Genomic DNA, 25,138 nt, shown 5'->3' on the forward strand with positions numbered 1-25,138 from the left:
CCACATTCCTCCTTAGTTTTGCATTTCTTGATTACACTGGGAAGTTATTTCTGGTAAGGGAAGAGAGAGAGGCAGGTTTCCTGCACTCTCAGATGGCTGCCAGCTTTTGATGTGTGCTGACTTGTGCTCTCTGCTTGAAAACCCAAAAGAGTAATGAGAGGAGGGCTAATGAGAAAGAAGCAGAATTATTAATTTCTTTGTAAAATTATCCCTCAACTGGGTATTCATGGGAAATAGAATATTTTCAGCAATGACCTCAGAGCCACAACATAACATCATCCTCTGGGCCCCTGCTGTAAGGTATCACTTGGGGAACACATCCTAGCAGGCTGGAAGAAGTTACTTCTGCCTGAATACAGCTACAAAATGCTGGTTTTCAAGGATGAAAAACTTGAAAAAACAGAGAAAGTCATGGTATTGAATTTAATGGAATATTCTGTTTAGAAACTGATGTCATGGTGTGCTTTGAATTAGGCAATGTCTTATGACAAGTGTGATCAGTGGAAGGAGTGTGAAAAGTAAAGTCCTCAGTTGTGAAGAGGTTGCAAAATTATCTTCAGTTAAAATAACTTTTTTTCCTCTGAGCATACTCAGAGACTGATCACAGTTATGAACATGAGGTGAAAGCCTCTGTTGCTCTCAATCATGGAGTTGTTAGGATGTTTCTCTGCAGAGAGGACTCAGGATCTTAATTCTTCTGTTACCATGACCCTTTCTGCTTGGGCATTTCTGACTCTGTGCAGGATGGAGCAGTTGTAGATATTTGTACTTGGTTTTGTGGGTCATGCCAGAAGACGTCCCCGCAAATATTTATGACTGTTGAAAATTCATCTATGATTGTTTATCAACACAGCAACAATGTGTCATGGAATCACAGAATGGCTTGGGTTGGAAGGGATCTTAAAGATCCTCTACTTCCAAGCCCCTGCCAGGGGGCTTGGTGAGCTGTGCTCTCTCAAATGTGCTGGTGTGTGGTGGTGTCCACAGGGGTCCCAGGATGAGGGAAGAGATGAGAATCTTGACTCCGTGTTTCAGAAGGCTGATTTATTATTTTATGATATATATTATATTAAAAGAAAATTATATATTGAAACTACACTAAAATAATAGAAGAAAGAATTTCATCAGAAGGTTAGAAAATAATAGAAAGGAATGATAATAAAATCTTGTGACTGACCAGAGTCAGAGACAGCTGGGCTGTGATTGGCCATTAATTAAAAACAATCACATGAGACCAATCAAAGATGCACCTGTTGCATTCCACAGCAGCAGATAATCACTGTTTGCATTTTGCTTCTGAGGCCTCAGCTTCTCAGGAGAAAAATCCCAGCAAAAGGATTTTTCAGAAAATACGCCTGTGACACTGGTACATCAACCTGTGGGCAGACTGTGACCAACCCCTGGTAACAGAGGTAGCAGCAGCCTCAGAAGGGTGGTGGTGCCACCGTGTGTCCTCACACCAGCCTGTAACCCTCTGCAGGGCACAGACAGGGCCAAACTCTCTGGAGCCTGGATTAGATTCCTCATCCCATTTAGTGACCTTTGGGGTTTGCATCTCTAGACCCCATGAGCTTTTCCCAGTGTGTAAACAGTGCTGCTTGTCAGACTCCTCACACATGGGCAGGTCCAGTGCAGAGGGAGCAGGTAAATGGTTTGGTCAGTAAAGTGACAGGTGTGAAAAGTAGAATGGAGGAGTAATACAGCAGCATGTGGGACATAATGTCTTGGATATAGCTTTGGATGTGTTGGGAAGTTTTCTCTTTTCACAAACAGAACGGGACTGCTGGGGTGCATTCCTTGAGCTTTTATTACAGCATCAGCCTCATTGCATGGCTGAGTCAATAGAAAAATGACAAAAGCTCGCTTACTGCTAGCAACAGCCAAAGATTTCTTTGTTACAGAACATTTTAAAAACTTTCTAGCCAATAGCCCACTGCTAAAGCTTACAGACAATTGTTCTAGCCAATCACTAAAAGCACATGGATACCTGCTTCACACAATGCTTGTTTGTCTGCTTTCTATTAACAATACACAATATTTCATTCTTAAGCTTAAAACCTTCTACTGTCTTGCTAAGCATATTTTTTCTGCACTCTTAAGGTCTATCTTAGCCAAGCCCAAAACTCAAGCTATTGTATCATGTCTTGCTTGCTGTACTGTTGTAACTTTTTCTACTCTCAAACTTTGCAGCTGCAGCTAGTTCTAATTTCTCTGCTCTTTCTGTTTCTAATGCCTGCTTTTCCCAGCTTTCTGAAAATCTTCTTACCTTTACTATTTCCCACAGCTGAGATCAGGCTGTTGTGTTTCTGGGTTTCCTGCCTAACCAAGTGCTTCTGGAGCTGGTTCTTGTTTCTGTGTCTGATTGGAGAAAGGTTGTTTCCCCTTTGACTCAATAGCTGGTTCAATGCCCCGAACAAGTAATGAGAGATGGCAGGTCTGCTGCTGGAAGAGAACCCTCACTGAAAAGTAAAATCCCAACCCACTCCTGGCTAACTGGTTTTTAAAACATCTTGTGACACTTTTTATTCCAAAGCAGAAATTCTACCCTCACGCCATCTGTCTCCCAAATTATCTGTGAGGTTATGGTACATCATTTAATGAGCAAACCCCTTTCCCCACAGAATTCTTCAAGCTTAATTTCTACCTAAAGTCTTTGTTTGCAGCATGGAAACTGATAATACTACTTGATTGGGGTTTTTTGTTGTCTTTGTTTTAGTGCTCAGAAAATTTGAAAGAGTTCCTGCCTCCAACCTGATTTATGGATCAGAAGAAGCTCAAATACTTCAGTCCCAGTCATTTGGGGGAGATCTGCAAAGCACATATTTTCAGTGCATTTCAGGTGAGAAAAAGTGTTGCCTGTAGAGGCAACACTAATAATTGTGGCAAATAATAATATTTTCATGTGAGTTTATAGTTAAGTTCCTGGATGAAATATATGTTCTGCAGTTTCTAACTAATTAACTGCAAGATATTTACAACTTTTGGTGGCCTTGGTTCAGAGAAGAGATTGATGTTTCTGTCAGAAAGAGTCTTCTGACTTTACATACTACTTCAGACAAGTCATCTGACTTTAAAGCCAGTTGATGTAGTTTGCAATATGAGTGAGAATTGAGATTTAAACCAGGAAACATTCATCAGACTGTGCAGATGTGCAGACAAAAGAAGAATTAGGTGTTCAGAACATACGAAAAGACAGCTTTTACTTCTTCAAAAAATATCTGATTGGCACATAAATTGGAATAATCATCATTGCTTACATCAGAAGGGCATTATAAGGAGTTCAGAGATATTCCTCTGCCAATTTTTGCAGTTATCTACTATATTGCATCTAGTGTAAGTTGGTTCAGAATCACCTAGAACCCAGAGGAATCAGCACACTGCTTTCAGGGTGCTTTGAGTCAGTCTCACCTTGTGTCTCCTAAAGCTCAGGCTGTGAAAGGAGGCAAAGTTCAAAGTAAAAACTCTCTGTAGTAATAGAGATGTCCAAAATTCTGACAAATCAGTGGCTTTGTGTCATATGCCATGGTCTAGTTGGCGCAATCACCTCTCATGCTGAGAACTGAATATGTGAAGCCTTTTATTACTAGGATGATCTTCCTTCATGAGCTCATCCTGGCTCTATACTGTAAGATTTCTTGCACCTTCCCCTGAAAATTGATATCTTCAAAATCAAGACACTGAACTGAGAGAGCTGGGGACAAAATCATGCCCCTCTGCCAACCAATCTGGTTCCATCTCTCTCATAGCTGTGTTTTCTTTGTTAAGTTGTGTAAATTAATGGTGCCACAACTAGAAAATATTACTGCTGAAGTTCTCACTGAGGGGGGAGGGTTAATCTATCCCTCTAAGGTCAGATAGTTGAGCTTGCATTTCAGCTGATGTTTTGATCTAAGGTGGTTGATTTTATACTAAAGATTTAGAAAGTGTTTCACCTGGGCTAGGAGCAGAGTTGTGGCATTAAGTTAATGGTGAATGTGTAAGGGCAGAAGGATCTTCCCCTAAATCTGGAGGGGACGGCTCTTTCTCCCTTAAACTGGCCAGGGATGGCTCTTTCTCCCTTACAGAGGCCAGAGGATTGCTGCAGGGGCAGCCAGCATGATTGAAGAATTTGAAATTAGAGGTTTCCCTCCTTCCTATCACTCTGATATTTGTCACAACCTCCTTGCCATGGGGTTACTGTATCAGACAGATGTGATGTGCTGGCAAAGTGGTTCATGAGAGTCCTGCCTCAGGCAAAATTGTCAGCAGACTTTAAGTATTTGGGTGTGTGGTCAGACCTGTCTCAGCTGTTTATATCATCAGGTGATGAACAACTTTCTGCATTAATTTAATTCAATTTAAAGTACTTAATTCTCTATTAAAGTAGTTGAGTACTAAAGTTCATTTGGCTAATTAAATTCATGTGTGATAGACATAAGGAAATTTTCATAAGTAGCAATAAACTGTGGAATTTGTAGCAAATATTCATGTGAGGTACTTGGAAACCTAAAATTTCCTTCCTGTTTTTCAGGCTGTGAGAGGGAAGATGCCTGTGGCTTTGCCACTGTAACTCCTGCTGGTACTGAAGTGCTCTGTGAGTTATACAGTGCTGCTGAAGCCAACTTCAACTGCACCACCTCTGGATTGGTAAGAATGATCATATTTAAAAATATATGTTTATCACAGTGCTGTGTGTCCAATGTAAGTAAAGATCACAGAAGAAAGGCAGGCTGTCCCCTAACCCCTTGGACATTGCTCTTCCCCATGGCAGTGATGAATCCCTGTAAAGAAGCTATACACCCAGATGTTTCCAAAAATGACATCTGAATACCTCAGTGTTTGAAACATCACACAGCACTGTTTTCCCTAAATCATGCTGAGCACCTGCAGATAGGATATCAGGTTGGTTTAAAAAGAGGGTTAATCTGGATTGTCCAAACTAGAAGTAGCCAGGTTGGTAATCAGGCCACCTGAAAAAATCCTACTTCCCAAGTCCCTTCCTGTAGCCCAGGGTTTGAACTGTGTGCTCTTTATCACTGTGCCATTTTCCTATTTACTACTTTAAACAGCAATGTGGCATTGAGGAGCTGAAATCTCATTTGGATTGTGTAAAAATTGTCTGTATGAGAAAGAGTAAAAAATGTCCACATGGAGTTGTGCTATGATAACCTTTGTGTTGCTCATTGCTCCCCATGAGTTTCTTAATAAAGAAAATGTATTTTAGGAGAGGAAATCCATTCGGTTGTATTTATTTTGCTTGCCTGTTTTCTGTCTCAGGTGCAAGGTGTCCTGGGGAACCCTGCTGCCACCAGCATCAGTGGCCTCAGCTGCTTGCTGCGTGTCAGGAGCCCAGAGGGAGATGCCCTGATGGCCTTTTTGAAGAGAGGTACCAGACGTGAATCCCTCACCTAACTCTGACTCTGTGTCCAAGCTGGTAGTTACTTCTGTAGAGGATCAGGACTAAATTTGAGAGCATCTTTGTTTAAGAAGACACAATACTTTAAAGAGATCAACATTTAGTGGCAGTCCAGAAGGTTCAACAAATCTTTCTTTCATATCTTGGTCCCTAGAAATTAGGAATACTTTTGTGAAATCATCAAATCATTTTGATGATTTTTGCCAGCAACTTGTCCCATAAAAACTCAAAATCTCTGCAATGTATTTCTAGTTATGACTTCTCTTAACTAAGCAGTTTGTTATTTGAATACATAAGGCATTATTAATGACCAGCCTGTACATAATTTAATTTCACTTTACTTTTGATTGTGAATTGTTCTAGTAATATGCCAGCCAAGAAGTAAACAGCTCTCCATGAATCCTAAAACATTTCAGCTGAACTAATGAATGCATGAGAAAAACTTTATTTATTTATTTATTTATGGCTTGAGTGAGGCTGATAGCGCCACATTAATTGTGTGTCCAGCTTTAATTGTCCTGCCAAACTGGAAGCAAGATAATCAAATGCTGCAGGGTTTGAGTCAAAACTCTTTGGTTTTACCATGTTCTTTGTACTTCTATCCAAACCTCTGAGGCACTATTTATTAATATTAATAAAAATAGAAGATCTAAGTCTCACCTGAAAATAAATCAAGTCCCCTGAGCTAGTTGTGTTTAGTATAATCTTTTAAATGCCAGATCTATTCTAGTTTTCTAGATCCAAAATTCTATGAATCATACCCTCCTAGTTAGCAGAAGTCTTAATTGCAGATGCAGCTATGCTGGCCAAATGACACATTTTACTTTTTAAATGAGATAAATTTGTTTCATTTTTATCTGGGAGTTACTAACAGTGTAACTGAGTGCTTGAAGGTGGAATGTTACCAACCTTACTGCATAGATCAGTTTAGGAGCTCTTTGCTGGCAGTGCACTAAACCAGCTACTCAGGAATAATGGCACCACGTCATTTGATGATCTTGTCTTGCCTCTGAAACTCAAAACCCAGAAAAAGACTTTTAAAACTGAGTTTTGATCATAAAACTTTCAACCAGCTCCAGTCTGCAGGCAATTCTAAAACATTCTTTGGGCACCCCTTGAGCTCCTTTCCCTTTGTGTCTCCCCAGGACCAGAATTCAGCTCCTCTGGACTGAAGGCCTTTGAGAGGACTGGCTTCCAGAACGTTCTGTCGGGCGTGTACCGCTCCCTGGTGCTCCCAGCATCCAGCACATCCCTGACTGATGCTCAGCTGCTCTGCAGGCAGGAGTGCAGCCAGGACTCGTGCTGTGATGGGTTCATCCTGAGCCAGCTCCTGCTGGATGCAGGTACTGCCTGCCTGCCCAGGAAAGCAGTGCTAAATGAGCAGGAGTCGTTGGACACAGTGCACCCACCTCTGCGCCATACCTGTCTCTGCATCACTGACTTTTCTTTGGTGTTGGGAAGGTTTGAGTAATGCCAAGACCTTAGGTAGCAGCCTGCTCTTGGAACAAAAATGGGCATTTTGAAGGGAAAAGCCTGAGAGAGTTCCAGCAGTGTTTGGGCAATGCTCTTGGGAGCATGGTGGGACTCTGTGCAGGGCCAGGAATTGGACTCAGGGATCCTTGTGGGTCTCTTCCCAAACTCAGCCTGTTCTCTGTGTGTGTGACATCTCCATCTGGATGAGACAAATTGTTCTGAAAACACCTCTCTCCATACATAGACAGCTTGGTTACCAGAAGTTGGTGCCTTTCAGCGGATGCAGGAACTAAGAAGGTGCCTCCAGACAGAGTTCTTGTGATGCAAATAAAAATCAGCTTCCTTTTAAGAGCAGGAAAAAAGGATGAGAGACAAAATTATATAATTGCATGCAGAAATGCTAAAATCTCCCAGGTCTGGATGTCTGTCTAGGAGAGAGAGTGGTAGTGGATGGATGGAGTCTGGCAGAGGTGGGACTTTGGCACAACCAGATTTTGCCAACAAGTTCAAGCACTTTATGCCAGTGCTTACTTTTTGCAGTTTAGTTTCAAGCTGACATAGTATTTACTTTCCTCCTGGAGAGGCATTTCCTGTAGGAAATGTGAAGTTTTAAATGACATGCCTCAAGGACTTAAAGACAAGCTCTATCAACACCCAGGAGTTGGACTTGATGATTCTTGTGGGTCTCTTCCAACTCAGGATATTCTATGATTCTGTGAAATCCAGGCATGTGCTAGTGGCTGATATGTGACAAGCACTTCACCAGTTTGGAGTGGAAACTGATCCTAGATTTAAGAAAATCTGTGAAAATCTGTCACAAATTATCTGTGAAGGTTTTCAAGAAAATATTTCCAGAAAATTATTCTCTGTTTTGGCATCTCTTTTTTTTTCTTTTTCTTTTTTTCATCACAGTATTCTAGATGGCCTTGTAAAGTCCATTTCTCGATACATTTACAATCAAATTTTGGGTTCTCTCTACTTGTGAGTGTAGAAGGTGAATATCTCTTTGGTTGGGGTGACTATTCGGATCAGTTCTACAGGTAAATGCATTACTTGGACTGGCATTTTGCTTAAAAAGAAAGAAAAAAGAAGGAAAAGGTAACATATTCAATATCTTGTGTACGCAGTCCATAAAAACAAGCTAGAGAGGGCATTGTAAAACCTTAGAAATGCCTTAGCTGTGACACCAAGTGCAAAGTAAGAGCTGAGTATTGTCTAGAAGTTATGGTAATTTTTGATGCCAGAACATGTGGCCTTAAACACTTTGGTCCCCAACTCACATCACAGTGCTAGGGAGACTTAGGCCTGGGATGGCTGAAATCAGGCACCAGTTCAGGAACCCATTGTAGTAAAAATGTACAAGTGCGCTTTTTTTTTGTTCAGAATCTGAGATTTTAAGACTATCAAATGATTGGATGTATCTCTTGTGGTGCTATGAAGGGCTGAGAACATTGTTGGGTGTTATCAGATAACAGTAATATTTTATTAACTGATAATAGTATGTGCCTGAAATTCCTAAAAAACAGGCTATAAATGTTTAGTTTGGGTATGAGTAGCTGACCTTAGTACTCAAACTTGAACATATTATTCTAATTTGCTTATTTAGGTTTTTTGGGGGTTATTGGGTATTAATACTGAAGGGTACCTCTCTCAGTAACACAGGTTTAGCTGGAGCTTAGAGAAATTTCTGGGGGGCTTGGGTAGGTGCAAAGCCTCAGTGCAGTGATGCAGCTGTGTCTTTTCCTGCCCCAGGTACCATTCTGTGCAGTTTGCTGAGCTCCCCAGATGTGCTGATCTGCAATGTCAAAGGATGGAGTCCAACACCAACCTCAGCCATGGGGGAAGTGTGTAAAGGTGTGAGCTATGATGAGAAGGAGGAGAGGTTTTCTTTCACCCTGGGAGGACAAGTGTTCAGTGGATGTAAGTGAATTACCTCAATTTACATCAATTCTCCTTAATTGTTGTATAGACACTGTCTTATTCACCAGCCTGCCCTTGTGCTCCAATGCTTTTATCAAGTAAATCCATATCACAAGAGAATAAAAATTCTCTGGCTGTATGCATTGCTGGATAAATGGACCTCTCACATTTTGCCACATGAATATTAATGAAAGTTGAGACTGTGTTTAATATATCACTCTGTAATACCTACAGCATTTAATTCAGGCAGATCCAAGCCAATAATCTGAAAGAAAGGTAGAGTCTGTAGCAAAGATAAAAAGGGAGATGTTCAGACCTACATGGTAAAAGCAATGATAGGAAATTGAGTAAAGTTTGGCACCCTAGACCCAGACTATCCCCATAACACCTGGGACCTTCTTCCTTAGACTTTTATATTGTTATCAAAGTGATGCATAGCTTAGTGATGTGTTTTCTATGCAATTTCTGAGCATTCAAAAAACATGTTTAATTTAAACAGTTGTTCTAACAAAATTTTTTCTTTATTAGCTTCTCAGTTGATGGAAGAGGCAGAAAGAAATCTCACTACCTACCAGGAAATTTACCTGTGGAGAGGTAAGTTATCTCACAGAATTTCTTATAAAAACTTATGATGAACTGTAGGGTGTGGCAGAAGTCAGTTCTATTATGGAAATGTCATTGTCACTTCATTTCAAGCTATCCAAATTAAGACACAACTCAGACGCCTATTTGGGCAGGGATGTGTAATCTGGAGTAATTCTTCTACTGCCAGTTTTTCATGAAATTTGGGTAAAATCTTGTGTCTGAGATAATTTTAGTATCCTTGAAAACAATATCATGAAGACACCTGCCTTTGTCCCATCAGTCTCCAAGTACCATAATAATTTGGCACTTTATGCCTAATTACATGGGTTATGTTTATTAGCAGAATAATTGTATATTTTGCTTTCTGAATCTCACCATGTACATGGCAGGAATTGCACAAATGATTTGTAATAATAATTTGTGCTTTGTAAGTGCACAAAGCCTTCAGAGGGCTGATGCTGAATACAGAGTGGCTGTGGATATGGCATTTGTTTTTGTCATCCAAACAATGCATTTTGGTTTAGGTGCTCCCCAGAGCTATACAGAAATAGTTTTACTCATTCTTGATTCAAAATTTGGAGGAACTACCAAAGGAATTTTCCTAGGTGGTGCACTTTATATATTTGTTCAATTTTTGGGAGCTGAGGATTATTTTGTCTTGTGAAAGAAAGATAAAGGGAATTACTCTGCTCTTTGATTCCTGTTTCATTCCAGACTCTGATATGGCCACCCGGATGAAAACCTCTCTGTGTGAGGCTGCTGCCTTGGAGACAAAGGATGATCTGGTGTTATCAGGTATTTGAGCAATAGCAGACAGAGCAGGCAATAGAAGAGAGCAGGGAGGGAGTGCAGAATTTAACCAGAAAATGTCCTATATTGCTACATGTTCATTATGGTATAGGTATTGTAAATTCCAGAGGATTTCCCTGAAGCAGGATGCCTGATACAGGTTTTGAGAAAGATGTTCAACACATAGGCCTGGCTTTATAATTCTTACCTTGCCAGGACAGGCTGGAAATTAAGGTGTTAAAATGTTCAATGTGAAACTTGTTCTGTCAGACTTACAGAGCTGAAGAGGCACAGGAACTATTATTTGACTGAGAAAAAAATTTCACATAAACCCAGGAATGAAATATTTGCTACTACTGACAGTGTGATTGTAAATACAGGGCATAGAGAAACCCAGGATGAAATGCAGTCACAAGTGTTTCTTCCATTCATGATTATAGTGAGGGACCTGTAAGCTTCTCTTTGGTCCTTTGTTATTCCAGTGTTTGCTCTTTGTTATATGAAGTCATGTATAGGTCCAAAATAATTTGTAGGAAGTTACTGGAGTTCACTGGGGCCTTCAGCACCATAATCCTAAGAGAAAGTGAGCACTGGAGTTTGAGGAGCACCTAGATTAATTTTTAATGAATTAGAATCTTTGCTGAGGAGCCTTGATGAATGTCTGAGCACATGATTTAATATGTGTAAAATCCTAAAAGAAAGTGAATTGCTTATGGTATTTAAAAGGAAAATAAACTAATCTAATTAAAAACCTAGAAATGTCCATTAACCTAGCAGAGCTCCTATACAGTTAGGGGCTTTTTAAAGTCTAGACTTAAAAAGAGAGAGAAAAAAAATGCACTTACTATGGTGGTTGAAATTATCTTGCATTTACCTGCTAAGGCATGAGTGCAGCCCTCAGGGTTCTCCATTTGCCTTGCTGGGGCTGATGATATCATTAAAACCTGCAGTTATGCAAGGAATGCAGTTTTACCTCCATCCCTAAATCTCAGTCTTGGCACCAGCTGTTCAAGAGAAACTGAAGGTTGAAGTTATGACTTGAGAGGTAACAGGAATTACAGGTTACCTTTTTTAGGAAGTCATGAATGCATCTGGTAAAATGTCTACAGAGTTGTTACCACTTGATAATAATTTGTAAAACACAGGGCAACATATCCTTTCTAGTTTCTGATAGAAAAGTCAAAACTACAGTGCATTTTCAGCATGCCAGTAGGTGCTTCTGCACTTCAACAGCAATCATCAGCATGTCTTTACTTCTTGTTTTCATTATTGTCTGAATATTTCACTGCATGTGAGATTTAGTCTCACAATTTAGTCTCACAAAGTCTCACAATGTTGGAACTGGGGTTGAGATCTGCTGATGATATTTGATAAATAAGAAAGTGTTTATGAAGAAATTTTCAAGAGATCAGTGAAGAGTGTCCATTTCTTTTAATACTGGACCCTTATTTAAGGGGATGAATTTGGGAACAAGAAAATAGCTGTGATTGATTGTTTCAGAGGGAGCTCAGGAGATATAAATCACTGCATACATGCCTAAAGTTCACAAGCAGGTGACAGAAATGAGTTATTTAATGTGGTCTGTGGGAGCTTAAATTCAGAAAAATGAGCTTAAATGACTGAAATAGGTATTAAGCTTGTCAAGAAAACTTTTGAGACTGAGAGGTGTGAAAGACTCTCAAGGGAATGTAAGGAAACTGCTCTATTCTGAATTAACAAAACATAAATTAAGGAATTACAAACATCCTCTGAATCCTCATACTTCACTGTTAGGATATTGTGTCACATGACAGAGTAGAGCAAACCCTCTAATTTCTAGGAGCAGGAATTCTCATCAGTTTTTGGGTGTTGGAAACAGTCTGGCAGTGCTATTTTGTACAGTGCAGCTCAGTGAGGAGACACTGCCTACAGGAGAGTCACTGTGGGTGGACAATTCTGTTATTAAAAGCAGGCTTTGGTGTATTCTAGCCCTACAAAATGATTGCAGCTGTTTTACTGAGAAATGCAGAATTTTATATATAAATAAATTTAATTCATTCCAGATCATAGTTAATTTTTTTTGTGGAATGCTTTGTTTGTTTGTATCTCAGATTCCACGAAGGATCTTTTCTACCTAATGGACAACAGCCAGATACAAAGTGACCAGAACTACTCCCTCCCTTACCAGCAGTATTGGGTCTTCAGGCAGACGTACTCAGCTGAGGAAGCTCTGCTGTGGTGTCTCACACGTAAGGCATCATGGGGACTGCTATTCTGCAGGGGATAATAACTAAATAAAGTCTTTTAACAAGTGTTATAATAATATTGAGTAAAAACTTTGGACTTTGAGGGTTTTTTTTGTAGACAACTTCTAAAATTTTAATGGGAATTGCCAATGTTTGTTTATTGCTTACAGTCTTTGCCTGCTATGGCAGAAAGGGTGCCCATAATTCACCACCAGGGTGCCCCTGTCATGGGCAAGAAAAGTCAAAGGTACAGCTTGGGCAATGCCCTGCTGTTCTTGAAGTGTACCACTCCAAACGGGGAGGTGGAGCAGTGGTAAAAGAAGGTAAAATGCAGATAATTTGGGTTAGTGATAAATTATATTTTGATGCCATAAATGGAGAAGAGTTTCTAGCTCTACCAGGAAGTCAGAACTAAGAGTACTAATCAGTGCACAGACTGCACTGTAAGAGGCCAAAACATTAAAATGGTTTAAAATTAAGCATTGACACACATGTTATAGGAGCCATTGCCATGGCAATTAAGAAATGGGTTTGACAGCTTTGCTTCTTTTCTGAAAGTGTGCTCTTACCCTGGGACAAACTTCAGAACAAATTGCTGTGAGCAAATGTCTTGAATAGTTGATTCTAGGAAAGTTGTGTTTAATTTTGTGTGATGCTTGAATGCTTCAGAAATATTTTTTGTAAAAAACTTATTGAGACATTGTAGACATTATTGTCCTTTTTATTTGTTAGAGACCATGACTGATGCAGAGTTCTCTTATGATTATACAATTTTTATGTCAGATTTGCTAAAAAAGAAAGATATATTTATTAATTGAAATATTAAAGAGAGACCAATGCACTGGAGTAATGCTTGTTACAGCTGGGGAATTTATCTCCCCAAGTAGCTGTGCTGGATCTTCTTTATCTGCTCTCCAGGTAAACCTGCTCTTGAGTGCCACTGGGGCCAGAATGTGTCCTTTGTTCTCTCGCACTTTTAATTAATTAATTAATTGGCAGATTAGTAGGATAATATTGCAATTCTCCCTTTTAGTTGTTTGCTGATGGATAGCTTTGCTCTGAAAACATGAAGGGGAGCAGAGAGGGAAAGGAACCCTCGTGTGTGTAACTGTTCGTGACCTTCTCCCCAGGTTGTGCCCAAGAGGAAGAGTTCTGTCGAATGGCAGATCTGCAAAGTGCCACAGACAAATACTTTGTGTGTACCCTCTATCCAGAGGCACAGGTTTGTGACAGCAGCATCAACCAAATACCAGGAAACTGTGCAACTGTGCTACCCTGGCAGCCACAGACACTGTACCATAAAATAGGCAAGTTTTGCTATTTGGATGTATAATGTCTGCTCTAACCCTGGGAATGCAAGCCAGTGTTTTTGGCTGTTGGTTCTGAGATAAAAAGTCTGCATGTATAAATGAGTCTTGGGATGTGATGGTGCAAGGGAAGGTCAGGCTGTTTGGGATAAGGTTTTTCATTTTCAGTTCAGAATGGAAATTTCACTCTGTCCACATCAGCCATTCCCAAGTCGGAGAGGCCAAGGGGATCTCAAATTTGTATTTTAGTTTTAGCCCCTTTTATAATATGGGTGAAATAGGAATATCATTGGAATGTCACAATCTACCATTAAAATTTCTACAGTAGCTAAATAATGCAAAAACTGAAAGCACTGAGTGTAATTCTTATTTTGCTTTAAATATCTTTTAGCAAATGCAGAGCTTTAGATGTGAATTTTAACCTTTGCTCTTTGGATACTTGGGAAGTTCAATGTTTTTCTCATAGGGCACATGAAAGAAAGCTGGACAAACAAGCCTGTTTTCACAGGAACATGTAATTTTGCTGTGACAAATGTAAAGGTCCATGAACTGAGCTATTCAATCATGTCATTTTGGGGAGCCCAAAGGGCAGCATGGGCTGAATAATGCATGAGCACACTGGAGTCTTTGAGTCTGGAGCTGTATCCCAGTTTAAGGCCTTGTGGAAGAAGTAGCATCAACAGGTCTCAGCAACAAAGGGCCTGTCTGGAAGTCTTTCCTTGGTGATGTAATTTGCTAAGCTTTCAGAACCTTCACTCAGTCATTTTTTATTCATCTTCAGGCTTAAAAAATCAGAATTTTCTGTGACAGCATGAAACTATCTTTTAATCAATGAGAGCTCAGCATAAAAACACAGGCTGGACCCCTACCATTTGATTACTTGTCCATTTTTTGTATACAACAAAGTTAAACTGATTATTCCAATTTTGTTTTTCTTTTTCCTTCCAGTGACTCTTAAAAGTTCTGTGAAGAGCTTCTACACACGTGTACCATTCCAGAAAGTAACAGAAATCTCAGTGAGGAATAAAACTGACATGAGCAGAAAACCTGTTTCAGATGGGTAGGACATGAAAGTTCCTTTGTTCTCCTTGGAATTTTAACCATGTCTGGAATTCCAAGGCTGTGTTATGCAGATACAGGAAATCAGATGTATTGATCAAAGAATTGCATTGTTTGAGAGTATTTAATGAAGAAAAGATAACATATGATTTAAAGGAGATTTATAATTGAGTTATAAATAATAATCTGTATAATTATTAATTATAGACATGATAATTGTTACTTACAATGCTACTATTTACCATTTGGCCTGTTAAATCCCTTACCAAAGATATACCAAATCAATTTAGGCTGATATTTTTAGGGCAGATATCAAAATAATTATCTAAATTAATAGATGAAGTCTAATAAATATACTAATCAAGCATAATTTCATCTACATATGGAAAATGTATGGAAGTGTGTGTGTATGCTGGTTCTGCAGCCTTATTGTGAAAGGTTCACAATCTCTACAGGTTCTCATGGATAATGCTTTTCCTTTCCCAGGTTTTTTGAGTGTGAGCGTTGGTGTGATGCTGATCCCTGTTGCACAGGATTTGGCTTTTTTAATGACTCACAGCTGACAGGTATTTCCCCCCTGTTTTTGTTTCTAAAATAATTTCAGTCTTTCTTCAATATCTTGATTTTACCCTTCTTTTGCTCTGAAGTGCACTTTAAAAGCCCTTTCAGATCTCATGTACCTCTCTTCAGCACCTTTTTGGGTAACCATAACCATATCTAGGCATTCAGTCCAATGATACATTCCACATTTCAGAAATTATTAAGAAAACATCATGAGAATGAGTCCTTAACAGGCTGCAATTCCAACAGCATAAAATTCAAACTGATAAAACTCCAGTTTTTTGTCATCCATCAACTTCTTTTCCAAACTGTTACTTGATTTCTTTTAGTGATTTTTTCCCCTTTTATGTTGTTTCATTTTTTAAAGCTTAAAGGACTCTGAAACCTAAATATTACTGAAATTAGGTACATGCAAGCACATAATGTCTGTGGATATTCTGGGGCAGTTTAGCCTTTTTGCTTGCTTGGTTGTCTGATCTTCTCTGCTCCCAAATTTTAGTCTTCTGCTTGAGGAGCAAAGTCTTCAGCTGGTGTTTGAAACTGGATAACACCCAGCTCAAAGTCAATTAAAAGGATTTTAATATGTTATTACAAATTCAGATTTAGGCCACTGAAATGTGTAACTTTGGTTTTGGTGGAGTCATGTGCTAATCAGCTCTCCCTGAGGTCATTAAATGGGCTGGTTTTATAATGCATTTTGGAATTTGAAACGCTTCAGAAATGCATGTTTTTAATCCCTTTTCTTTTTTTTTTTTGTTGAGCAGACAAAATTTTCACTTGGTCAAAAGTGAATGGCCTATGAAATTAATCCAGTGTGTTTTGGATAAGAATTAATGTGCAAATAAAAAATAGTTGATAGTTTTCATGCCTCCATATGATCATGTAAAATCTGAAGTCTTAACTGAATATGATTTTGAGTTTCTTGAAGTATTTCTAAAATAAATAGAAAAATTTAAGTTGCCCAACATGCAAAATGGAACCATTTTTATTTTATCTGATTAATATTTAATATCTATGACATTTCAGACATCCAGTCTTGGCACTCATTTATTCAAGAGAACTTTCAATAGTGATTTTAACATGAGCTGAAATCTTCAATGAAACTGTGTTTCAAACTCTCCATAGTTTTCAGGAACAAAATTATTTACACTAGAGCTTTTAAAGAATTTTTATCTTTATGTAAGTAGGGAACATGTTTCAAAATACATGCAGATTTTTGATTGCATTAACATGGAAGGGCTCCTTGCTCAGAGTTGTGACCTTTGCTCAGTGAAATTCACTGTGATTTGGATTATAATGGATTTTAATGCTGGCACCCACCTTCCCTCACAATGAATTCAGTGGGATTTTTCAGCACTAGTTTCAATCATTTGCCTCATTTCAGGTATTTCCGTCCTTTGATTTCTAAGTTGGTTGAATTTCACTTAACACTCAGTGGAGCCATGCTGTGTTCTTTTTCTTCACAACACTGTCTAGCAAAGGAAAATTTTCTTCCTTATTTCTATAACCACGTGCATCCTTGGCAGGTGGGAAGATTGTGTGTGTGACTCTGAACAGCCTTGGAATCCAGACCTGTGCTGAGGAAACAAGAAGTTCTTGGCACATTTCAAACTGCACTTCACCAGATGCTGAAGTCAAAATACACCCATTTGGCTGGTATCAAAAGCCTGGTAAGTGATGCAGGACACATGACCTTTCTAGTGGATTTCTGCACATTGAAGTTTATTATTTGGCTTCAGTGTGTGAAAATTCCAGCTTCCAGCTGTAGGACCCATTTGCAAGGACCTCAAGTAGACAAGGCAAACAAGTATGTGCAAAGGAAAGAAGGGTGCAATTTGATGTCCATTTTAATAGAAAAGGAATAGCAATACATCAAAGATGCATAATTTAATTTCTTACATTATATCAGAAACTTGTGGCCAGTGTCAGAATTTAAATACATTTTACCTCACTGCGCAGTCCTGATCAGGAAACCATTCTTTGTTTCTCATTCCTGGGCTTAGGATTTTACCATCCATGTGGATGCATAACCTCAAAAGATTTGGGTTTGCTGCAGAATTTAAAATTCCATTCTGGTTGTTTTGGTTAAAGAAAGGATCAAGATCAAATTCCAAAGCAGACTTGTGTTTTTCAAGCAGCAAGAAGCCATCAGGTGTTTAAACAGAAGAGCAATTATGAGGTGTTGTGTTGTTTTCTGGGGAGGAATCAAAACCACTCCTAGTGAAGATGGATTTTATTTTCTGTGGAGAAAGAAAAGCGTCATTGCTGTTTTGAAAACTTTAAATGGGCTTCCCATTTGTCACACTCCTTTTGGGCAAGTCTAGTTCTACTTTCTTAAGCTCTGATTTTGCATGACTGAAAGAATAAGGAAAGCAATTGCCCATCTGAGTTTGTCTCCCTTTATGGGAGGACAGCCTGTTTCTTGTTCATACAGACACAACTCCTGAGCTGAGAGCCCCCATGGGGGCAAGTCTGGTATGTTGACAAAATCAGGGAAAATTTTTGAATAAGGAATACTTTTTTCTACTTTTATACTGGATTATACCCTTAGTTCTTGCAGAGTAGAGAAGGGCTGATAGCTGAGAGGAGAGGGGGGCACAAAGCATGGATATCTATTGTCCAGGGAATGGGATAGAAAGATAATCCAGTTAAAGCTGTGTAGAGATGGATCAGATATTATGTCAATTCAGTGTATTTTACAGTGTTGATAAACAAAACCTTCATTCACACTCTAAGTGTCAGAAATGTAAACTGAGTTTAGAGCTTTTCAAGTCTTGCACTGTCCCTGTGCCCACAGAGCCATCCATGTCCTCTTGTGGGGCAGCCCTTGTTAAAGGGTAGAGACAGCATGGAAGCATTTTGGAAGCTGGGAGGGGGTGGGCTGAGGGTCTGGCACTTAGAGGAAGGGAACAACACCCTGCTAAAGCAATGGCAGCATCCTGGTGGCAGGGGGACTTGAGATACAGACAGGGCTAAAAGCGAAACAAAGAAAGGTGGAGCAAAGAAGGACAGCAGTGGTTTGGATACACTTCCATTTCTTGGAATTGTTTTCCCCTTGTTGACAAAGAACCAACAGAAAATAAAGGCTGTTTCTCACGTGCCAGACAGAGAGATGATGAAGAGGAGCCCTGGTGTATGCAAAGTAGGGAATGTTAAGAGAGACAGTGACATTTCCTTATGCATTGAGGGAGCTACAGATGTGTTTCCACCATACCACTCAACAGGGCACAGATGTTTATGCAAATGGAGATATTTACAGAAAAATATTTGTATCAGTTCTGCTGTGTGTTGAGGGCCTGAGAACCAGGAAAAGGAACAAAAACGTTCTGAGGGTAAAAAGAAAAATGAGTAAAATCTGAAGGAGTGATTTACTGTAGGCAGTGGGATATTAGCATGATGCAGGGTCTGTGACTGTATTCCACAGTTTTGTTTGAGGAAGGCACTTCTGTCTCTGTGTTTCATAACAGGCTGAGTTGATGTGTGTCTATCTGCTGCACAGCCCTGTTCATGAGCTATTTGATTTTGTATAGTCAGAGCTGCAGCTCAGTCAAAAAGGAACATAAAGCAGAATTTCAAAGACTTTTTGGATAAGACCTTTCCCAATCCTTCACTGCTGTGAATGGGAAAACCTCTGAGTTTTTAGAAACATTTATCAGTTACATGCATGGGAAATACATACTGGAAGAAGTTAACAGAAAATCTGATCTGTCATCATCTTCTGTAGGGATGGTCATTTATTGTGTCTTAGTGGAGAATTTGTAACTGGTTTGACTAGCCAAAGTGTTCTACAAAATATGAATGCACAGCGAAAGCTTCATTTTTATTATTTGTGATTGTAAAATATTTATGGGAAGTATTGGCAAATGAGAAGTTTTTTATATGGAAATGAATATGAAGTTTTGTGTATGATAAATTCTTATTTGCACTTCAATTTGGAAAGTGTTGTACAGGAAACTGCCTTATTTATAATTCATATTTCTGAGAAATTCCAGTTTGCTGGAAGCAGAGAGAATCTTGTCTCTCTCCTGGTGCAGAAACCCAAATACAGAGAGGGGCATAGAAAAAAACACAGAAATACTGAAATGAGTTGTTCATAACTGCACCTCAAAAAGCATTTGTAGAAATGTTTATAAATACAGAAATTTAGGAAAATCTGGTTTCATGTACAAGCTCAAAAGGATTAGATAGCAAAGCAGCCTTGCATCCTTACTCTTAGTGTTTGTGGGGAGAAGATTCAACATTCAGGTCTGAGAAGTAATGCTGGAAATATTGAGTAACATTGCATTTTAAACCTTTAAGTATTATTGTTTTCAGTGTTTATTTATTATTTATACTGTTTTCTGCTTTTAGCTGACTTGAAGAGCACCATTCCCAACCTGTGTCCACCTGTTAATTTACCTTTCAGGCAAGAAAGTGGTAAGTAAATTTATGAATTGAACAAAAACCAAAACCAAACATCTCCCCCCCACCTTCCCCCACCAAAAACGAAAAAATAAAGAGAGCAGTAAAAATCCCCTCATCCTCTATCTTGTTTATATTGTTGAAAAATCACACTATAATGAAAATGTTCCCCATGAGGTCACTCATTTAGATGTTTACTCATTTTCATTAGTTGTGAATCATTTAAAAGAAAGACCTGTCATGTCCACACTGCTGACCTAATTTTTCACACTTGCTGCCACATGAGACAAAATATTTGTCAGGACTGATGAAAAAAGTTATTTATGAGTGTGGATGTTGCTTCACTTTCCAGATACAATAAATCTGGTGGCCCTCATATGTGTTATTTTAAAAGTGGGTGGATCTTCTTAGTAAATGAAACTTAGCTGCTCTCTTTCAGGGCTTTGCGTCTACTGACCCCTAAAAATCTATGCAAATTGTCAGCAGCTGCAGGCTTCCCTGAAGTGTCCTTTCCAGAAATACACTGTGAAAAATGCTGTGTCTAACAGAAAGGAAGAGAATGGACTTATCTAATAATTGATAGTTTATTAGAAAAGTCAATTTAACCCTCCAGTTATACTGAAATTGAGAAGTCACTTCCATCTCTGCCTTTGATCTGAACAAATATTTAATCTGTTTGAATCTGTCTTTCTTTAAACTTTATTCAACTGAGCATGCAGGGGACTTGATATTTGCAAAGAATTTTCAACACTCCGTTCAGAATTTATATGATCTGTGTTTTCATATATCCATAACCACAAGTCATAATCAAGTTTGGTCTATTTTTAGAAAACTTTGTGATTTTTATATGATCATTTTAATGCAATAGAAGGAAAACTCCTATCTTTGTAGTTAAGCAGAAATAATTTGTGTATGAAACACTTTGAGGAGGTGGTGGAGGAGGCCTGGCCTGTAGGTTGGACAATTCAACTCCTTTGCCAAGGATGCTGAATATTTTTCCCCTGGGATTTGGAAAACAACTTTACTGAAGCTTTCTTCCTCCCAGAGAGAAGCTTAGTAGTAATTTTGTAATTTTCCTTTTATGTTTTTCTTGCTTGCTTAAATCTAGGAAAACAGTGCCTTAAGCAGCACTTAAGAAAATCAGGAAATTGGGTCTTTCTGCTGTTTGCTTTTGCCTCTAAGGCTGCCCAGAACAGCAGCCTCAGCAAGTGAGGGGCTCATCCTTTGTAACAACCCTGATCTATCACACACATCCATTTCCAGGCCATCTTTCCAAATGCAGAACAACTATGGGTATCTCTGGTTAAGCAGCCCAAGCCAGCCAAGCTTCCCACAGAGATGCAGGATTCTGGGTTACAGTGGTTGTCCTGGGGACTGATAGTATTTAGGAGAAATCACTTAATTACAGAACACAACCAGGCTAGGAGTCAAATTAGCACCCATTTCCTGGACACTTTGGGCCTCTGATATCACTGGAGCAACCCACTCAAAATGCACCTGGACACCATCTGTCCTTGTTCTGCCTCATTTTGATAGTAAAAGTACCAGACTGCTTATTTTCGTCAGATTATGAACTGGGCTGTGTTGTCAGAGGTTTTAGAAAATTTTCAAAAACATTGTTTCCAAACAATTTATGATTGTATGTTATATTAATATGTGCTATAGAAGACAAATTGTTTTAGAGCTGGGCATCACACAAAAGCTACTAGCATTTACTGAATTTTGTACATTTTGGTAATGCTTGTACATGGGGATAAAAAATTACTGTGTCTGCTCTGTGGTAGCCAGATGGTGAATGTGAGAAAATGTCACTGATTAAAGGGCACTGCCATGAGTAGATGTGTGTGTGTGTGAATGTAAGTGTATCTATACATATGAAAAATAGAAATTATTCATCAAAAGATCAGAAAAATACTTAAATTTGCATACTTTGCCAGAAGGCTCTGTGAGATTGTGAATTAATGTTATGTCCGATCTAGAGCCTGAGTTAACTGGAGCTCTATTAAGGCTTACATTTCATTGAAAGTTAATGCCCTGACTGCCTCATTTCTGCATCAGCCAGTTTGCAACGCTCAGGACAGAGTGTCCAGCATTTTGCTTCCTCCCATTTGCAGTTACAATGCTGCTCCTTTCAAAATCTGTGGTGTTTGCAGCCCCAGCATGCTTTAAAGAAACCCAGACAAGCAGACTTATTTTCAGCCTGGTGGGAAGTAGATGCTTTGCCTGTTTTACTCATTGTTCTTCTCAACAGAGAGGGTGGTGGCATTGTAGGACCATAAAGCAACAGAAAGATCTCAACAAGTTTTTACAAGTACATGGATAGCAAAAGTTAGGGTAGGGAAAATATGGGGCTGCTGAATGGGGCAGGATGAGAAAGGAGATGGGAAAGGACAAGGTGCCTTTTCACCTCAGTCTTTCCTGGCAAGTCCAGCCTTCAGGATATTCAGACCAGGGGGAAGTTTGCAGCAAGGAAATTTTAGCCTTTGAGAAGGAGGATCAGGTCAGGGACCAAGCTGGACATACAAATCCAGGATTGCAGAGGGAGCTGGTTAATGTCATTCTGAGGCCACTCTCAAGTACCTTTGAAGGTGATGAGGGGATTATATATTTTCTTTCTGTTCCCTGGTCTGGGCTTTTGAGAAAGTTCCTCAACAATAATCGCCATAAAATGTTGAGAATCTGCAATGACAAAAATAATTTTCAGGAGCAACTTCTTTTCATGTCTTTTCCTAGAACAGCCTGCAGCCACTAGGGAGATGCAAGAAAAGTCCCTTCCCTATGTAAGGCCAGTCCTGGGAGAGACCCAACAAAAGGAGAGGGTCAGGGTTCTTCCCGTTCTTTGTCTTGTACCAGAATGTTCATCCAGCAGTGCATTGCAGCCCTGTGATTTCTCTCAAAAGCGTGAGGCTCCAGTGGGCTTTTCCCAAATTATTGCCCCTACAAACAACACTGTGTTTCTAACATTCATTAGCCTTTGAAAAAAGGGAATTGGTGCTCTGTAGTGCCTGTAGCCCACTGATCTCTAGCAGGAGGGAGGTGAAGTGCACAATGGCTTTCACCTGAATTCTCATTGATTTTTGTTGCCTCAGCAAGTTTTGCAAAAGCCTTTCTGCTGCAAGGCTGAACTCTCCAAGTCATCTCATCTCCAGGCTGTAGTGTGTTTATCTCAGTGCATGGTTTTCATCTTTAACTGAATGAATACTTCCATTTTCTTCTATGCATCTTTTGCATGGAGCAGAGCAGGCTCCTGCTGGTCTGTTGTCATTTCCACACAGTTTCTGTGATCTCACAAGTGCTGCTTGAAAAATTGATAGCCTGAGCTGACTGGGGAAGTCCAGCTTGTTAGGATTGGAGCATTTTTTCCCCTGTAGAAGTTCATGTGCTGTGATGACACTGAGCATGGAACCATCTGTGGGGAGTTTCAGGTACAATCTGTGACCTTTAGCAATGGGAGAACAGATGTTATTTTAAGACTGCCCATGCTGAAAATGCTCATATGTCATCCTGCAGTCTTGGTTTACTTAGGCTGGTATTTAAACAGCTCTGCTCAGTTGTGTGAACATCTTGGACTGTCTTATAAAGAGAAAGCAGCCAAGTCTCATAATTAGGTTTGAGATGGAACTTCCTGCAGCCAGCTGTAAGCTAGGAGAGATAAGAAAATGAGGTTTTTAATTATATGTTTTTTGTTGTTATTTTCCAAACATGCAATGCTGTTATTCAAGCAGGTTATGCACAAGACTTTGAGTTTTGGAAATTTTTATGTGTTTGCAAATTAGTGTGAAAGAAGCAAAACAATCCATGAGACATATTACCTGAATTTCTAAAGGAACACTTGTGCTTAGAGCACACTGGAGAGCCTGAAAACACTGTTGTGTATGTGGGAGGAGCAACCTTGGTGACTTATGACTTTTTAATGAGATTTATTAATTGAATACAGTAATTATCTAAACTTTAATGATTTTTTTTCTTCAGTTTTGAATAGAGCATACCAATCTATCTTAGATTTGGCAGCTGTTGGGAGGCAGTGGCCCTTACAGGGTGGATCCTGCATGGCCCTGTGGAGTACACACAGATCGTGTGGTCTCTGTTCCCACTCCATGCAAATCAAGTAATTGACAGAGAAACCACCCAGGCATGTGGATGCAATGATCTCAGGCCCTTCCTGTTGCTGCCTCCTATGATCCCCCAGTGATTTATAGTCATTCCCTTGAGGCAGGACTGAGCAGAGCAGTGGCTACAGGATATTCCAACATGGGAGTAAATTTCCCATCGGGCTATGTCTGCCCATGGGGTATTTCCATTCTCAAGAGAGATGCTGATAGCAGTACAAGTGCTGGTGTAGCTGATTTTGGTGATTAATAGCATCATTTATCTTCCTGTTTTCCCATAATGTAGAGTATTTGTCAGAAACATCCTTAGTGTGAAACAAAACCTTATTTTGTCCGTTTTTGGGAACTGATTTACCATGCTCCCACACAGCAAATTTGATCCCTGACATGGGATTATTCTATCTTTGGTCTTTAGTTTGATTTTTATTGTTTGTAAATATGAAAATTTTAGCCTTTTGAAAACTGTTTATTTTAAACCTGGATAAATACCTAGTACATTTTTAATACCTTTACTATATCATTTGCTATAATTGGCACCCCTAAAGGAGACAGAAAGCTTGTATTTAACAGGAACACAGCAAGATTGCTCCCTGCTAAAGGCCATAAATACACAGTTGTTATTTTTGAGACTTGTCTGAGGTGTGATTACAGTTATTATGCAGCAGTTTAAAGAAAATAATTCATTTTGAATTATACAAATCTCAATGGATCAACAAAAACAAGTAGTTCTATTTTAGGAAGAGTATATTTTCTGCATGTCCACTCTGAGTTGATGATTTGCTGGCTTTGAAGATTGTTGGTATACAAACAAGTTAGCAAGCTGTTGGAAAAAACCTCTGAAAACCAGGAGTATAAAGCACTGAGTTCAGTCTGTAAGCATGTTTTGGGTTTGAGTCAGGGGTATTAAATATGTCTCACAAATTTCAGAATTAAGATCAGAATTTGTTTTTCAAACATAAATCAGGCATGCTGAACCCAGAGGTCTGATTTATGTACCTCCTTAACCTCACATTGACCTCTTCAACTTCACAAGTTTTCTTTTAAATTTAACTTGTTATTTTAACGCACTTCTGTATCTCTGTCTCCTTAGATCAAGTGTTAAATTTTACAGCAAACTCATAATTGATGCCTCTTTTCTTCCACTGAAGTTAGTGATGAAACTTTTGTTGACTTTATGGCAAGGGTTTTATAACCTCTTTGCCAGGAAATCTATTCCAGTCTTGGGCTCTTGTGACTGCAGTGGGAGCAGAGTAAGGCCAATGTGAGCGTTTTTGCAAATCCATTCTTAAACCTTGCCTACCCAAACAAGAACAT

At 39.2% G+C, this 25,138-nt stretch overlaps 1 protein-coding gene across 1 annotated transcript in view; it reads left to right on the plus strand.

The window, feature by feature from the left end:
• Positions 1-25,138, plus strand: part of TG (thyroglobulin) — a 149,027-nt gene that overhangs the window by 41,823 nt on the left and 82,066 nt on the right. Inside the window, exons 23-35 of the mRNA XM_058024912.1 lie at positions 2,717-2,839; positions 4,511-4,626; positions 5,257-5,365; positions 6,541-6,738; positions 8,621-8,788; positions 9,317-9,382; positions 10,088-10,168; positions 12,253-12,390; positions 13,518-13,694; positions 14,643-14,754; positions 15,240-15,319; positions 16,841-16,984; positions 19,665-19,730. Coding sequence (XP_057880895.1) covers positions 2,717-2,839; positions 4,511-4,626; positions 5,257-5,365; positions 6,541-6,738; positions 8,621-8,788; positions 9,317-9,382; positions 10,088-10,168; positions 12,253-12,390; positions 13,518-13,694; positions 14,643-14,754; positions 15,240-15,319; positions 16,841-16,984; positions 19,665-19,730 — 1,578 coding nt within the window. The remainder of the gene's footprint in view (positions 1-2,716; positions 2,840-4,510; positions 4,627-5,256; positions 5,366-6,540; positions 6,739-8,620; positions 8,789-9,316; positions 9,383-10,087; positions 10,169-12,252; positions 12,391-13,517; positions 13,695-14,642; positions 14,755-15,239; positions 15,320-16,840; positions 16,985-19,664; positions 19,731-25,138) is intronic.

The sequence above is a fragment of the Melospiza georgiana genome, chromosome 1 (assembly GCF_028018845.1).
Source record: "Melospiza georgiana isolate bMelGeo1 chromosome 1, bMelGeo1.pri, whole genome shotgun sequence".
Lineage (NCBI taxonomy): Eukaryota > Metazoa > Chordata > Aves > Passeriformes > Passerellidae > Melospiza > Melospiza georgiana.